Source organism: Budorcas taxicolor, chromosome 6, assembly GCF_023091745.1.
Source record: "Budorcas taxicolor isolate Tak-1 chromosome 6, Takin1.1, whole genome shotgun sequence".
Classification (NCBI taxonomy): Eukaryota; Metazoa; Chordata; class Mammalia; order Artiodactyla; family Bovidae; genus Budorcas; species Budorcas taxicolor.
This window is the reverse complement of record NC_068915.1, coordinates 31999976-32015863: the sequence shown is the minus strand read 5'-3', so window position 1 is coordinate 32015863 and position 15888 is coordinate 31999976. Positions and strand designations below refer to the sequence as shown.

The following is a 15888-nucleotide window of genomic DNA, read 5'->3' as shown; positions in this document are numbered from 1 at the left end:
GTGGAACCAGTGTGTTGTTCCATGTCCAGTTCTAACTGTTGCTTCCTGACCTGCATACAGATTTCTCAAGAGGCAGGTCCGGTGGTCTGGTATTCCCATCTCTTTCAGAATTTTCCACAGTTAATTGTGATCTACACAGTCAAAGACTTTGGCATAGTCAATAAAGCAGAAATAGATGTTTTTCTGGAACTCTCTTGCTTTTTCCATGATCCAGTGGATGTTGGCAATTTGATCTCTTGTTCCTCTGCCTATTCTAAAACCAGCTTGAACATCAGGAAGTTCACAGTTCACGTATTGCTGAAGCCTGGCTTGGAGAATTTTGAGCATTACTTTCCTAGCCTGTGAGATGAGTGCAATTGTGCGGTAGTTTGAGCATTCTTTGGCATTGCCTTTCTTTGGGATTAGAATGAAAACTGAGCTTTTGCAGTCCTGTGGCCACTGCTGAGTTTTCCAAATTTGCTGGCATATTGAATGCAGCACTTTCACAGCATCATCTTTCAGGATTTGAAATAGCTCAACTGGAATTCCATCACCTCTACTAGCTTTGTTCATAGTGATGTTTTCTAAGGCCCACTTGACTTCACATTCCAGGATGTCTGGGTCTAAGTGAGTGATCACACCATCATGATTATCTGGGTCGTGAAGATCTTTTTTGTACAGTTCTTCTGTGTATTCTTGCCACCTCTTCTTAGCTAGTTTATTAGTTAATATTTAAACAGTAACCCTGAGATACCAAGAAAGATTAAAGTCACGGTCAATTTCATAAGTAGGAAAAAACATAAGATCTATTTTAGAAACCTATTCTTTCAAATGTTTAATAGAAATAATATTTTAGTACTTAGAGATGTTCAGTTTGAAGAGGCTGGAAAAATAATTCTAGGAGAACTAGTTCATTCATAATAATACTAGATAAATAAGGTGACTTGACTAAACCACTTCCTTATTTGAAAGATAACAGTTTCCCTATTTTTAGTCAGCTTTGAATATTTTAGATAAATGGCCATTTATCTAACCATTTCTTCATACTTATTACCATTGTAATGCTGCTGCTGCTGCTGCTAAGTCGCTTCAGTCATGTCCGACTCTGTGTGACCCCATAGACAACAGCCCACCAGGCTACTCTGTCCATGGGATTTTCTAGGCAAGAACACTGGAGTGGTTTGCCATTTCCTTCTCCACCATTGTAATGAGCAGTGTGTATTTACCCAACAGCTGGTTCCGGAATCATTGCCCACAAAACTCCGCTAGTAGATTTTTAAGCTCCTTTAGAATAAGTTCCCTCTAGGCATCATAAAATCACATTAAATATTTGCCTTTCTTTCTTTTTCCCATCATACCTACCATGGTGCTTTGCACCTTTGTAAAAATTTGGATTTGAAAGTAATTGGTAAGAAAACAGAAGTCAAGTGAGCCACTCAATGCTAAACAAAGTTTGAGTTTTCTACTAATGACCCATCTTTTGATATTAATTGGTTCTGAGTATAATTGATGTGGAAATGATAGAGTTTTAAATAGAAATGTGAAAGAACTTTGATTTAGAAAATCATGAGATATTAAAGGCTGTTTCTGTTGAAAGAGGTAGTAGGAAATGTACAGATTGGGAAAGCAGCAAGGTACTGCACAGTATTTCAAAGCAAATTCGCCTAACAGCACAATCCTTCTGATTCAGTTGAGTTCCTTGAAACCAGGGGACAAATATTTTATTTATCTTTGTATTCCCAGACACATCTAATGAACTAAGGATGTACTGGAAGTAGCGCTCCTCCTGCCCCATACCTTCTTCATACACCCCTCAAAGCTACAGACTGAAGAAAGCTGGGAGATTACTTTTCTTTGTGCATCTATTGTGTATTAACATCCCTATTATATGTAATAGAATTTGACTAAATGTTTAATATGTAAAAGGAACACTGACAGAACCTTTTACATGTGAAGATTTATATAATGAAGTGCCTAAATGCTGGGCTCTTGAATTTAAAATGTTCCACTAAAAGTGGAGCATTTGATAAAAATCTGGCCTTGGTCTATGTTTTATCTCACTGAAGTTAAAGAAAATAACAAGAAAAGAACTTTAAAAATTGAGAGTAAGGGGTTCCCTGGGAGAAACAACCCTCTCTCAACTTGGAGTCCGCAGTGCAGATAAAAAGGATCACAGGTAGACATATATCTTATCAGCAGGATCCAACTTAAAGAAAAACTCAGAGAAAAAGGTATGAAAATATGATTCTTATGACCTCTGAAAACAGAAACCCAGCAGTCACAATAATCTGTACAACAGAGAAGAGGGCACATCTAGAGAAGAGGGTGAGCCTCTAGAGATCTCTGGCCTGTTACATGTTTTAGTGTACACAGAAAGGAGAGTACACAGAAAGGAGAGTAATATTTTGCTGTTGTTCAGTTGCTCAGTCGTCTAACTCTTTGTGACCCCCATGGACTGCAGCACGCCAGGCTTCCTTGTCCTTCACCATTTCCCAGTATTTGATCAAACTCACGTCCATTCAATCGGTGATGCCATCCAACCATCTCATCCTCTTTCATCCTCTTCTCCTGCATTCAATCTTTCCCAGCATCAGGGTCTTTGGCAATGAGTTGGTTCTATGCATCAGATGACCAAGGTATTGGAGCTTCAGCTTCAGCAACTGTCCTTCTACTGGGTAAGCCTAAGTAATACTTAGGAAGAACAAGAGCCAAGTTTCCTCAATCTTTAAATTAGTGCCAGAAAGACTAAAATTCAGAATTAGCTGAAGTTGCAAACTAAATGTCAAAGATACCTTTCAGCTAGAAACAGTTTTTAGCAATATATGAAACAAAAGGAAGTAAGCCATTTACTGCTTGATGAAATTAATGTTGTCTTCCTAGGTGGCATGGTGGTAAAGAATCCCTCTACCAATGCAGAGATGCAAGAGATGTGAGTTCGATCCACGGGTCAGGAAAATCCCTTGAAGTAGGAAATGGCAACTTATTCCAGAATACTTGCCTGGGAAAGCCCGTGGACAGAGGAGCCTGGTGGGCTACAGTCCATGGGGTCACGAAGAGCCAGACACAACTGAGCACACGCACAAAACGAATGTTAGTTTGGCTGCTAATGGAGAGAAAATGGAAACACTCAAATCCTTTTGCTTCTGTTTCTCCACCTTAAAATTGGAAAGATTAGGGTAAAAGTCATTTAAAGATAAGTAAATCATTAGATTAGAAGGAGCAGGTGTTGGGAGGTGGTTAGAGTATGCCTTACTGTTCTAAAATGAGGCCTGAAAAATAATTTCTCAGAGCAGTTAATAAAGCTGTAGATCTGATCACAATGTTGTAATCTAGAAATATTAGAGAAATATTTAGGAAGAGAACCCAAGTACAAGACATTGGCATATTGTCCCAGTTTTCAAAAGGGAGGTAGAAAGATTCTGATAACAAGTGTTTAACACAGTAAAATTAATATTCAGATACATTGCTGTTGTTCATTTGCTCAGTCCTGTCCGATTCTTTGTGATCCCATGCAGTGCAGCATGTCAGGCTTCCCAGTCCTTCACCATCTCCCAGAAGAATATACTATTAAATACATGGCTTGAGGAACTTTAAACAAGATAATAGGACTTCCTTAAGAACAGGCATCACCAAAGCCTACTTAATATTTTTTTTTTTAGATTTAGATGATGTGGTAAATCTTTCTATTCTTTGTTGATTTTAATGTAGCATTGAAAAATTTTCCTTTAGGAAAACATTAAAAAGTCTATATAAATTGATGCCATTCAAACATTTTCACCAAAGACTACGAAGAACAAAAGATAGTAAACATTTTGGCTTCAGATTTTTTTTAAAAGTTCACAACATACTCTTATTATTGTCTTTAAAAGTTATACCATATATGAGTTTCTTTAAAATTAAAAGTAATATATCTTGAATCAAGATTGCTGGGAGAAATATCAGTAATGTCAGATATGCAAATGACACCACCCTTATGGCAGAAAGGAACTAAAGAGCGTCTTGATGAAGGTGAAGGAGGAGAGTGAAAAGGCTGGCTTAAAACTCAGCATTCAGAAAACTAAGATCATAGCATCCGCTTCCATCACTTCATGGAAAATAGATGGGGAAACAATGGAAACAGTGTGAGACTTTATTTTCTTGGGCTCCAAAATTACAGCAGATGGTAACTGCAGCCATGAAATTAAAAGATGCTTGCTCCTTGGAAGAAAAGCTATGACAAAGCTAGACAGCATATTAAAAAACAGAGACATTACTTTGCCAGCAGAAGTCTCTATAGTCATAGCTATGGTTTTTCCAGTAGTCATGTATGGATGTGAGAGTTGGACTGTGAAGAAAGCTGAGTGCCAAAGAATTGATGCTTTTGAACTGTGAGTGCTGGAGAAGACTCTAGAGAGTCCCTTGGACTGCAAGGAGATCAAACCAGTCAATCTGAAAGGAAATCAGTCCTAAATTGGAAGGACTGATGCTAAAGCTGAAGCTCCAATATTTTGGCCATCTGATGCAAAGATCTGACTCATTAGAAAAGACCCTGATACTGGAAAAGATTGAAGGAAGGAGAAGAAGAGGATGACAGAGGATGAGATGGTTGGATGGCATCACCGACTCAATGGACGTGAGTTTGAGCAAGCTCCAGGAGATGGTGAAGGACAGGGAAGCATGACGTGCTGCAGTCCGTGGGGTCACAGAGTCAGACACAACTGAGTGATTGAACAACAACATCTCAAAAAGTAATCAGCTAAACTACTTTGTTTTGTCTCCAAATCTTCAGGCAAAATTGATAAGCCTAGAACATGGCCCAGATGTATTATGTAGCTTTGTGTACCTTTAATATTTACAGCTTTTCACCAGAGTTTCTCTTACCCTCAGTTTGGGAAGTATGGAACTAGTGGAATAGTAAAACCACACTGATAGGTATTCTACTCTTGAAGTGCAAGGAATTCTCTATGGTTATCCAAAGAGTCTGTCTTTGGACCTAGGGCTTCCCTTGTGGCTCAGCTGGTAAAGAATCCACCTGCAATGCAGAAGACCTGGCTTTGATCCCTGGGTTGGGAAGATCCCCTGGAGAAGGGAAATGTTACCCAGTCCAGTATTCTGTCCTGGAGAATTCTATGGACTGTATAGTCGTAGGGGGTCCCAAACAGTCGGAGATGACTGATCAACTTTGACTTCACTCAGACCTAGTATTTTCAAGATTTTTAAACTACACAAATTAAAATGAATAAAATACATCTATCAGATTTGTAAATGACATAAAACTAGAAGAGAAAGCTTATATTTTCTTACATCATCAATATTCAAATTAAGTCACTGAATGATATGCCTAAAACTTAAAATATGATAGATATAAAGTGTAGATTCAAAGTCAGTTGCATGATGTCTAGATGGATGAGACATGGTTTGACAGTTTAAGGCTGTTAAAATGAAGGCAAACTTGTTTTGAACATAGCAGAAGTAATATTTGCTCCAAACCATTCTAATGTTATCTCAGTCTCTGTGTCAGAAGCATTTTGTTAAGATCAAGAGAGATAACATTTTATCCAAATCTCTCCTAGTCAGTTCACATCTGCAAATAAAGTTAGTTCCGAGTATTAAACTTTCAACAGAAACACTGAAAAATAAGAGAAAGACAGAGGAAGAATGCTGAGATGAGGAGCTGCCTAGAAATTATACCAAGTAATCAAGTACTAAAGGAAGGAGAATGTTTCAGAGCAAGTCAAAGAAGGTGTGAGATATCGGAAAGTTGGCATGTAGAGGAGGTTGGTGTTGATGGTTCAGTAAAGTCAGAAAACAAATGTTGTTAGAGCAGATAGAGAGAAACGATTGGTCAAATGGTGGGATGCAGACATTTAAGATGTTAGAGGAGTTGTTCATTTGTGTCTAATAAATAGTCACTTGTGCTTGTCATGGCCAGAGTAGAAGCAAAGGTCATCTGAATAAAAAGTGACCAAGAAGTCAGTAGGTAATGGCAGAGAGGGGCTGTAATGTGCGCCGTGGTAAAGAGCACAGACCTCAAAAGAGAATAGGAATTTGCTAAGAAAGAAGTAAAAGAAGGGATAATGGAGAGCTCAGAGAATGTCATCACCCCCTTTTGATTCTGTAGTTCGGGATGTGAGCAAACAGAGAGGCAGTCATTTGTCAAAAACACTTGTCACATATTGACTACAAATCACTGACCTTTTAGTCCAGCATGGATGCTAAAGTGCATGCCTCTAGATATGCAAAGGAGACTATGCCATCAGAAGTGTCACCAGTTGTCAGATCGCTCACATCTTGACTTCTGTTAAACCTAACTGATGTTGAACTAGACTTTCTTTTCTTCGACTTTCTTTCTTTGACAACTATTTATGAAAAACCAACTATGTGCTAGACTCTGGGCTAAGTCAAGAGGAAATAAAAAATAAGGGAAACAAAAAGTGCAAAAGGTAAAAATATTGCAGTATAGCCCCTATCCAGAAGGAACTTATATTCTGTGTGAAAAGCAATTTAAAAGAAATTTTAGCATTCTGATATGCTTCAATAGAGATATGCACTGAGTGTTCCGATAGATAAAACAAGAACTGCCCACCTAGCCTGGCAGTGGGGAGAATCCTGAGAAGTTGTCAGGGTAGGATTCACCCAGCCTGTGACCCATGAATTGAGTACGAGAGGACGTTAACTAGTTAGAGACAGATAAAGAGACATCAGAGGATGTTCCCACAACTCTCTCATCTACACACTTGAAGCAGTCAGTCAGAGGGTGAAACAAGATAAAGCTGGATTGCTTAGAGCAAGAGAGTTTGAGGCAGTGGAGTCATGGGAGGTTAGAAAAGGTCAAATTATTGTAGATTATTGAGAAATATCAGAAGATGTGCCCCAGACTTTTGGATACAACTCATTCATCCTTCACATTTCTTCTAGATTTACCTTTTGGGTATTCAGTCTGATTCAGATGAAGTTCATTTTATCAGCTACTTTTAACTTCAAGCATTACTCTTCATTCATTGCCAGTTACAGACATTTCTCTAGAAATTATCTGGTGGGGTGGGGGCGAAGATGAGAATGGCATATCCAAATATTTCCTTATAAAGAACAAACTGATATTTCATGTGGTGCATAAGAATGTTGAAAGTCTCTTTAAAGGAAAATCTACAAAAACAAGTGGTTAAAGATTTACCTAGTTAGAAAATTCAAATGCACCTTTAGGAAGTGCTTATTAACAGTTGCTCAAATTCTCACCATCCTAATAGTTGAAGTTTAGTAGCATGCTGCGATGTGGGCAGAAAATTTCATAAGATTCCTTCATGATTAATTATAAGCAAAGGGTAATCAAAGTACTGTCCCCTTTATTTTCAAGAAAAAATGTGATAACAAGACTCCTAAATATCTGAGAAGATTTACATGCTTAAAATGGATTTATTTTTTATAGCTATGTTGAGTTCTCATTTTTTATTTTATATTGATTTTTTTTCTTCAGAAAGGGAATGATATAACATTAAACCACTGTTGTTGACCTTGGATATCTCATGGTATCTATATTTTTAAAATGTTATTTCTAAATTATTTAAAAAAAAAGACAACATTGGTAATTAACAGTGAGGATAGTGATTCTGGCAAACTGTAAGAGTGCAATACAGTGTATCAAATATTTGTATAATTTATTTTAAAATCTATGTAGAGGGAAGTTAATATGATTACCTTAGAAGAAGAAATCATTAATGTAAACACACATTCACAAACAGCAGTTTATGGTATTTGTCTTGTTAATTGCAATGCACCTATATATAATTTTGTATAGACCCTTGATCATTGTACTGTTTATGAATGGTGCTGTTTCCTCTCACTTTTTCATTACTGAATCTCCATAGACACAAACATATAGGCAAATGGTGACATCTGGCTCCTATGACACTCATCTTCCATGTAAAATCAAGTTGATATTTCGCCATCTGAAAAACCAGAATGCAAAAATTTGACATCTTCAGAAAATGTATTATTCATTTTCCCTTCCAATCTTAAACCCTTAGATCCTTACTTCCTCGAAAGAAATAAGGACCAGTGATTTTCTAAGGTCTGACACTAACAGCCTTGCCTCTGTCGAAACTCCTCTTTTTTATCATCTCTCTCACACCTAAATAAGCTGAAAAAGCAGTTGAGGCATACAATCAGACAAGACTTCATTCTCAATAGCAAAACTGCCCAGGAAATGAAAAAAAAGAAACCTTCTGCTTAACAAATAACCCAGTAAACCAGCTATCTATGACATTTACAGAAGCAACTGAGCTGATACTTTTCTCCTTATTCTTGATGGTTGGCATCAGTGATTCTAATGATTACTGTCTAATGTCTTTTCAGATTTCAAACCTTTACATATATGACACGGTGCTTCTGCTTGCTAACGCTTTTCATAAGAAGCTGGAGGACCGGAAGTGGCACAGCATGGCTAGTCTGTCGTGTATCAGAAAGAACTCCAAGCCCTGGCAGGGAGGGCGCTCCATGCTGGAGACCATCAAGAAGGTAACTTCTAACTAGCATTTCTTTTTTCAAAATTCATCTGTTAGTTTGTTGTCATTGTTGTTAATTTTATTTTTTTAGTGAAGTATAGTCGACTTTACAATGTTGTGCCAATCTCTGCTGTACAGCAAAATGACACAGTTATACACATATACACATTTCTTTCTTTAATAATCTTTTCCATTATGGTTTATCGCAGGATACTGAATATAGTTTCCTATGCCATTCAGTTGTCTATCCATCCTATATATAATAGTTTACATCTGCTAATCCCAGATTCCCAATCCATCCCTCTCCCACATCTCTTCCCCCTTGGCAACCGTGTGTCTAGCATTTCAGTCTTCCTAATTTTTATGCAAAGAGAAACAATAAGTCATTGATAAGATATATTTTAGGATTTTTTTCTTCACTAATATTGCTGCCTATTCAGAGCACAAAATAGTGTAATGGATAAATTAAATATTAAAAAAAAAAATCAAGGGCTTCCCCAGTGGGTCACTGGTTAAGAATCTGCCTTGCAATGTCAGGGACACAGGTTCGCTCCATAGTTCAGGAGGATCCCACGTGCCATGCGGCAGTTAAGCCTGCATGCCACACTACTTTACCTGTGCTTTAGAGTCCTCGAGCTGCAACTACTAAGCACACCACAACTAGAGAGTAACCCCTGCTCTCCGTAACTGTAGAAAGAAACCCACACAGCAATGAAGACCCAGCACAGCCAAAAATAAATAAAATTGAAATAAATATTTAAAAATTTCAAGGTCAGAAAATCACATGTCTATGTGATTTATTTATTCATAAGGAAATTTTCCACAGATTAAAAAATTAATCATTGAAATATTTTATTTCACCTTCATTGTATCGTTAGTGTCAGAGATGCTCAAATTATTCAGTATCTGTCACAAAGTACAGAAAGTCATTTTTTTTCTCTAACCATCATCCCCTGAAAAAAATAAGCACTAGATCTAGGTGTTTTTCAGTTAGACGATACATGGTAAAACATAGGATGTGATCTTTAATTTGCCTTGCAATAATAATATGTCATAAACCGTCAATATTTTGGTGCATTTGTGAGCTATTTGGGGGTACTTGATGGGATTCTTCTTCACTGTCAGTGTGGTGTTTAGCCTGCCTGTGACCTGCTTTAGCTCAGCTACCCGCTCCGTTCCCAGGAGGCAGTTTATGTTGCTTAGCTCCTCTCACAGTTATAAGCATCCAGCAGTTTATTAGCCTCTTTGTCATGTCATCCTTGCTGGCATTTTCCATTTGTCTCACACAGCTTCTCAGATTTAAAATGAAATGATTAATAAAACAAACAAATTTCCCCTGTACCCTTTACACAAAGGAGACAGTCATTTGTAAGTTTATATTCTTCATTTTATGCATCCTTTTTCTTACTGCAAGCATTTGCCTTTTTTCCTGAAATAGTAAGAGAAATAGCTAGTCAAATGAAATATGAAGTGTTTAGAGATGCCAGAGAAAATCTAAAAATTAACCTTAAAAGGGAACTAGATGTACAAAAACCAGGACGTGGAGGGAAAAATAGGTTTCTTGTAGAGAAAAGCCTGTATTTTCCGCTTGATGCTGTATCCTCTTTGCAGAAGAATCACTTTAATGAGAATTTAGGCTCTTATCAACTGAAGTGCTTAAGAATTAAATTCATTGAATACATTGGCAGAGGAGGATTTTTTAAGTGAAAAATGAATAAGTCAAATCTAAACTCAAGGTGTTGGTTGCCAAAATCCCCCAGCTCTATTTCTACGGAGAGTTGGCAGGTATGAATCCAAGGGAGGTTGTTGAACATGGTTCCGATCCTGCCAATTTATTAATTCATGGCTTGGCTTGGATGCAGGAACCTGAATATATTCATTCTTCAGAAGCTGTCACACAAAGGCAGAATAATAGTTTGGGAGTTTGCTTAGGAGACACTTATTTAGTGAAAGTGTCCGTAGGAGGGAAGAAGAGACACTATAATATGTAGGTATTTCTTATGGAGCAATTCAATATGTAAAATGTTTCTGTTAGAAAATATATAATCAAAACAATGATTTTATATGATAATTATGAAGTTTTGTTTGGGAGAATATTTGTACATTTTTTCCTGTAAACTTTCAAGCCAGTAGCATTTTTTAAAGGCATATATCTATATTCTATATCTAAAGGCTAAGTTTGAATGATATGTATGGTAACAAAAGTTCTGTTTCCTTATTTTTTTCTCACATTTTGAATTAGCCTTGGAAACAGAGTCATGTTTTTCCAATTATATTACTTTGCCTCACCTGAGTGTTTTGGTTATCCCATTTAGATGTCCAGGCTGATGACACTTCACAAAACAAGATAATTTACTACTTGCACAGGACCTCCTGAAGAAAGCAGAGTGGGCCCATGCAGGCCCAGGCTGGGTGGAACAGAGTGCTGTGAATGGGCAGGACAGTTGTAGTAGTTAAGGGACAAGCTAAGAATAGTTCCCATTTACTTGGGCTGGAGATTTTACAGGCTTCAATTTTCCAGAGGTTTCAAAGAAGGAGATCCATGATGGGCTTTCTTGATCAGCCTGTCCATATGTAGGGCCTAATAAGAAAGGCAGCTTAAAAAGAAATCAGCTGCTAAACATCACAGATGAGGTCAGGCTCTTTATTACGATGGGAATATTCTAGTGAAAAAATTCTTAATTGCAGTCAAGTAGCCACTGCATGCCTATAATCTGACCATGTGCTGTACACTTTACAAAGCCTTTGTACTAATGTGAGCAGTGCATTTTCAGTTGCTCAGTCTTGTCCGACTCTTTGCAACCCTTTGGATTGTAGCCCGCCAGGCTCCTCTGTCCGTGGGGTTTTTCAGGCAAGAATACTGGAGCAGGTTATGATTTCCTACTCTAGAGGATCTTCTGGACCCAAGGATTAAAAGACAGATTTTTTATTGCTGAGCCATTGGGGATTTCCAGTGCAAGGAGTACAAAGAATTAAAAGAGTGAATGTCTGCCCCTTAATTAATTTGCATTCTCATTATGTGGATGAGATAAACAGAGTTAAAAAAAACAATGCAGTTGACATGAGCACTGTAATGTCGAGCAAGAAGGAGGTGGTGGTTTCCAGGGAACTCTGTGTTGCAGCTTTATAATTTATTTTGTTGTTGTTGTTGTTCTGTCACTCAGTCATGTCTGACTCTTTGAGACCCCAGGGACTGCAGCACACCTGTCCTCCCTGTCCTCACCATCTCCCAGAGCCTGCTGAAACGCATGTCCATGGAGTCAGTGATGCCATCACTATCTCATCTATCCCATCTTTTCTCTCAACTATCTCATCTTCTGCCGCCCCCTTCTCCTGCCTTCAATCTTTCCCAGTATCAGGGTCTTTTCTAATGAATCAGATCTTTGAATCAGGTGGCCAAAGTATTGGAGTTTCAACTTCAGCGTCAGTCCTTCCAGTGAACACTCTGGACTGATTTCCTTTAGGATGGACTGGTTGGATCTCCTTGCAGTCCAAGGGACTCTCAAGAGTCTTCTCCAGCACCACAGTTCAAAAGAGTTGATTCTTCAGTGCTCAGCCTTCTTTATGTCCAACTCTCACATCCATACATGACTACTGGAAAAACCATAGCTTTGACTATATGGACCTTTGTCAGCAAAGTGATGTCTTTACTTTTTATTTTGCTGTCTAGGTTAGTCATAGCTTTTCTTTCAAGGAGCAGGCCTCTTTTAATTTCATGGCTGTAGTCCCCATCTGCAGCAATTTTGCAAATTGGTAGAGTGGGTGCCTCCATATTTATCTTCTTTTTTCAATAATAAGAGATTAATTTTCAACTGATCATTTCTTTCAGAGAATATCAGCACCCCCAAGCCATTGTTATTTATATGGATTTTATAGATTATTTTTGAGAAAGTTATAGTTTTTAAAATAATGAGCCTTTTATTCATAGACATGGTATCCATCTATATAGTCATCTTCTTATAACCCTCAGTAAAGATTTATAGTATTCTTCATATGTATTTTCATTGTTTTTACTGCTGAAATTTTACAGGGTTTTGAATATGCTCACCTGTGTGTGTGTGTGTGTATGCACACACTATAACGAATTGGATATGTTTCCATTATATTTTTAAACTAGATACATTGTAGATACAATGAACTGACCTGACTGACTTTTGATACATAACTCTGGATTCTTACTTCTTTCTTTGTGGTTTATTCCCTTATGCTTTTAAATATATATTGACATTATCTTCAAAAAACCCTCAGTACTTAATTCTAATACTTTAATTTTCAAAGCTTTGAAAAAATATTTTCTTGGGACATTTGGGAACGCAATCTACCAGGTACTCTTAGAATTCTTCAGGTTTTGGAGCAGTAAACTTTCCTTCCTGCAAGTGAGGGAGCCAGGCCATCTCTGTGTCAGAGACAATGATGCCAGGATTCTACCCATGTAACAGAGCTGCAGATGAGGCTGGCCAGGCCTGGAACTGGTTGGCAGAGCCCTGTTGTGCAGGACATAGTATTTTCCAGCTCTCCTCTGATGTACTCTTCAGGGATTCCTCCTGGTTTTGTTCTTGGTTCACCAAACGACATATGTTACTCTCAAGCTCTTAGATAGAGGAAACCCCAAGCAGCGGCGTTACGGGCACACCCATGAGGCAGAGGCCTGACCTGGGGTCTGCACAAAAGTGTCTGTAGGTGGTTTTGCAGTATGGGCCAACAACAGAAAATAGAATGGCCAGTGAGCAGTTTCTAGAACAAATACATGTGATTTGAGGAACAGATGTAAATATGGAAACCTGCAAAGCAAATTTTCGAGATTTTATTGACCTGGCTAAAGATGAAAATATTGCCATCGATATTGAACTGTTGAACCTCTATATATACACTTACTTGGGAAAACAATTATTATTAGGGAGCCATTTTTAAATGTAAACTGTGAACACTTAAAACCATTTGACAAAAATCCATACAGACAGCTCACCTGCCTCCCACTATAAGTTATCCTAACTTTTAACATGGCTGTCAACGAGATCTTTGACAGTTAACCTGACTCAGTCTTAGAACATCAGATTCAAGTAGGTCCATTCAGTGTGTTGAATATGAGAAACTGAATCCAGAAGACATTGGTCAGCTCATCACCATCCGTGTCATGATGATCAGGATGTCCTAGCTGATTCCAGAGGCGTATGGGGCCTCCTTCCAGTGTCCGGTGTGCACCCACACTGTCCTGGTAGAGATGGACCGGTCAGGCCGCTGAGCCTGCAAATGTGCCTGCTGCCCCACCACAGTGTGGTGCAGAGCCACGGCTGCCTTGTGTTCTCTGACAAGCAGATGATCAGACTCCGAGGGTCTCCTAAAAATATGCTTGCAGGGCAGATGCCTCATGGTGACATCCTTTTGCTCACAATGATATTGTTGACAAGGTTCATCTTGGGGACAGAATGAACATTACAAGCATCTCTCCAGCTGTTCCTATTGAGTCAATCCAGGAGTGAGTCATGTGAAGTCTGCTGACAGAACCCTCATTGGTATCATTCATTATCAGAAAACGGATGCAAAGTGTCTGCATGAAGGAGATAAAGAAGCAGAACAGAAACTTTTTCAGAGAAGCATGTGAAATTGCTTAAAAAACTTTCCAGACAAACAAGCAATTTATGAGAGATTTGCTTCAGCCTCAGGTCCAAGCAATTAAGAACAGAAAGATTTCAAAAAGGAAATCACTTCAGCTTTTCCGGGAAATAGGGAAGGGTTTTAGTAACACAGGAAGAGACAGATTTCATGCTGAGATCAACCTCCTGCTGTGTGGCAACCCTGGGGCCAGCAAGTCCCAGCTGCTACAGTATGGGTACAGCCTGGTCCCCTGGGACCAGTGCACACCTAAGAAGGGTTTCAGTGATGTTGGCCTGACAGTATATATAGTGAAAGACCCTGAGAGGGGACAGCTGGTACTGCAGACTGGTGCCCTTTTCCTGAGTGACAGTGGCATATACTGTATTGATACTTAAGAAGATGAATCAAAGTACAAGACCAGTACTGCTCAAAGTCAGGGAACAGCTGACTCTTCTCACCTATAAGCTTGGGGTTACTTGCCAGCCCAAGGCAGGAGCATGTATCCTGGAAGTAGCAACTTTTACTGAGTCTCAGTGTGTATGTTAGTTGTTCAAGTCGTATCCAACAGAGAAGCTGGCCAGACTTCTCTGTCCGTGGGATTCTCCAGGCAGGAATACTGAAGTGGGTGGACATTCACTTCTCCAGCGGATCTTCCCAACCCAGGGATCCAACCCAGATCTCGTGTACTGCTGTCAGATTGTTTATCATCTGAGCCACCAGGGAAGCCCATTGACTCTCAGTGTAATGCTAAAAATAAATAAATTAATAAAACACACATTTAGAAATATCCAGTGACAACATATGTTATTATCAAAGTTCAGTTTTAGCTTCCTTGTGTTAGACCTCAGGTTAGAGCCTGTGGCAGGCATCTGGCTCTCTACCGCATGACTCTGTACCTCCAGAGCAGGAAGCAAGCAGGAGAAGAGTGCATGGATACAGACATGCTGAAGGGCCATGCTTCACAGCACTGGATGCTGAGGTTGACTTGGGAAGCCAGTCAGGCTGTCACTGAAGCTCCAGGAGTGGAGGGATGGTTTTTGCATATCCTCAACAGCAGAAATCATTAAAATGGCTTAGCTGAAGCCCATGCCAAAGTATGATTTTCAAATAAAGTTGAAGTAAAGAAACAGACCTCCATAAAGAGGCTATTAGCAGTATGCTGTTAACCCCTAGATGGGCATTGTGGACATATCTATTATTACTAGAGAAATGAGTGCCATCTGTCCTAAATGGAAAGAAGAGTTAGCTGAAGCACTGAGAAAATTTATTTTATCTAAGAATAAAACACCAGGCCAAAGATACTCATAACTTTTGCAAGATGTTGGGGGACAATCTGACACAGCAATTACCAAAGATATTATATTTGACAAAGCATGGTGCACCTTGGCTGATGACAATTTTTTGGTGGTGATTGAAAAAGCTACTTGCTTGCTCTGGAGCTCTGGTGAGCAGTGCAGTGTGTTCAGTTCCGCTGCACTTGGTCACTGCCCTTGCAGCCATATATTTATGGTAGAGGTGCCAACAGAACGACATTCTTAGTCTCTGTTTGGTTTCATAAAATTTTTCTAGCCTGGGTTCAGTTTTTCTTAGTAAAATGTGTTTTCTTTTTTGTTGTTTTTTCCCCCACATTTTGTAATAAGTAAAAACATGGTTCCAATTTACAATATATACAGTCGAGATAATTTTCTTGAAGTGTCTTTTTTTAGCAACAGGACTTTGAATCTATATAGAGAGCGGGATATCAATCTTTTTTGAAGATGGCATCCTGGGTCATAGCTTTTGTGTTTAACTTCCTAATAGCAATCATCCATATGCTTGGGGTTTTTATAATATG

General features: G+C 38.7%; 1 protein-coding gene across 1 annotated transcript in view; it reads left to right on the top strand.

Annotated features, from left to right (window-relative positions):
• The window catches only part of GRID2 (glutamate ionotropic receptor delta type subunit 2), a 1620720-nt gene that overhangs the window by 1024959 nt on the left and 579873 nt on the right, over positions 1 to 15888 (top strand). Inside the window, exon 7 of the mRNA XM_052642062.1 lies at positions 8311 to 8472. Coding sequence (XP_052498022.1) covers positions 8311 to 8472 — 162 coding nt within the window. The remainder of the gene's footprint in view (positions 1 to 8310; positions 8473 to 15888) is intronic.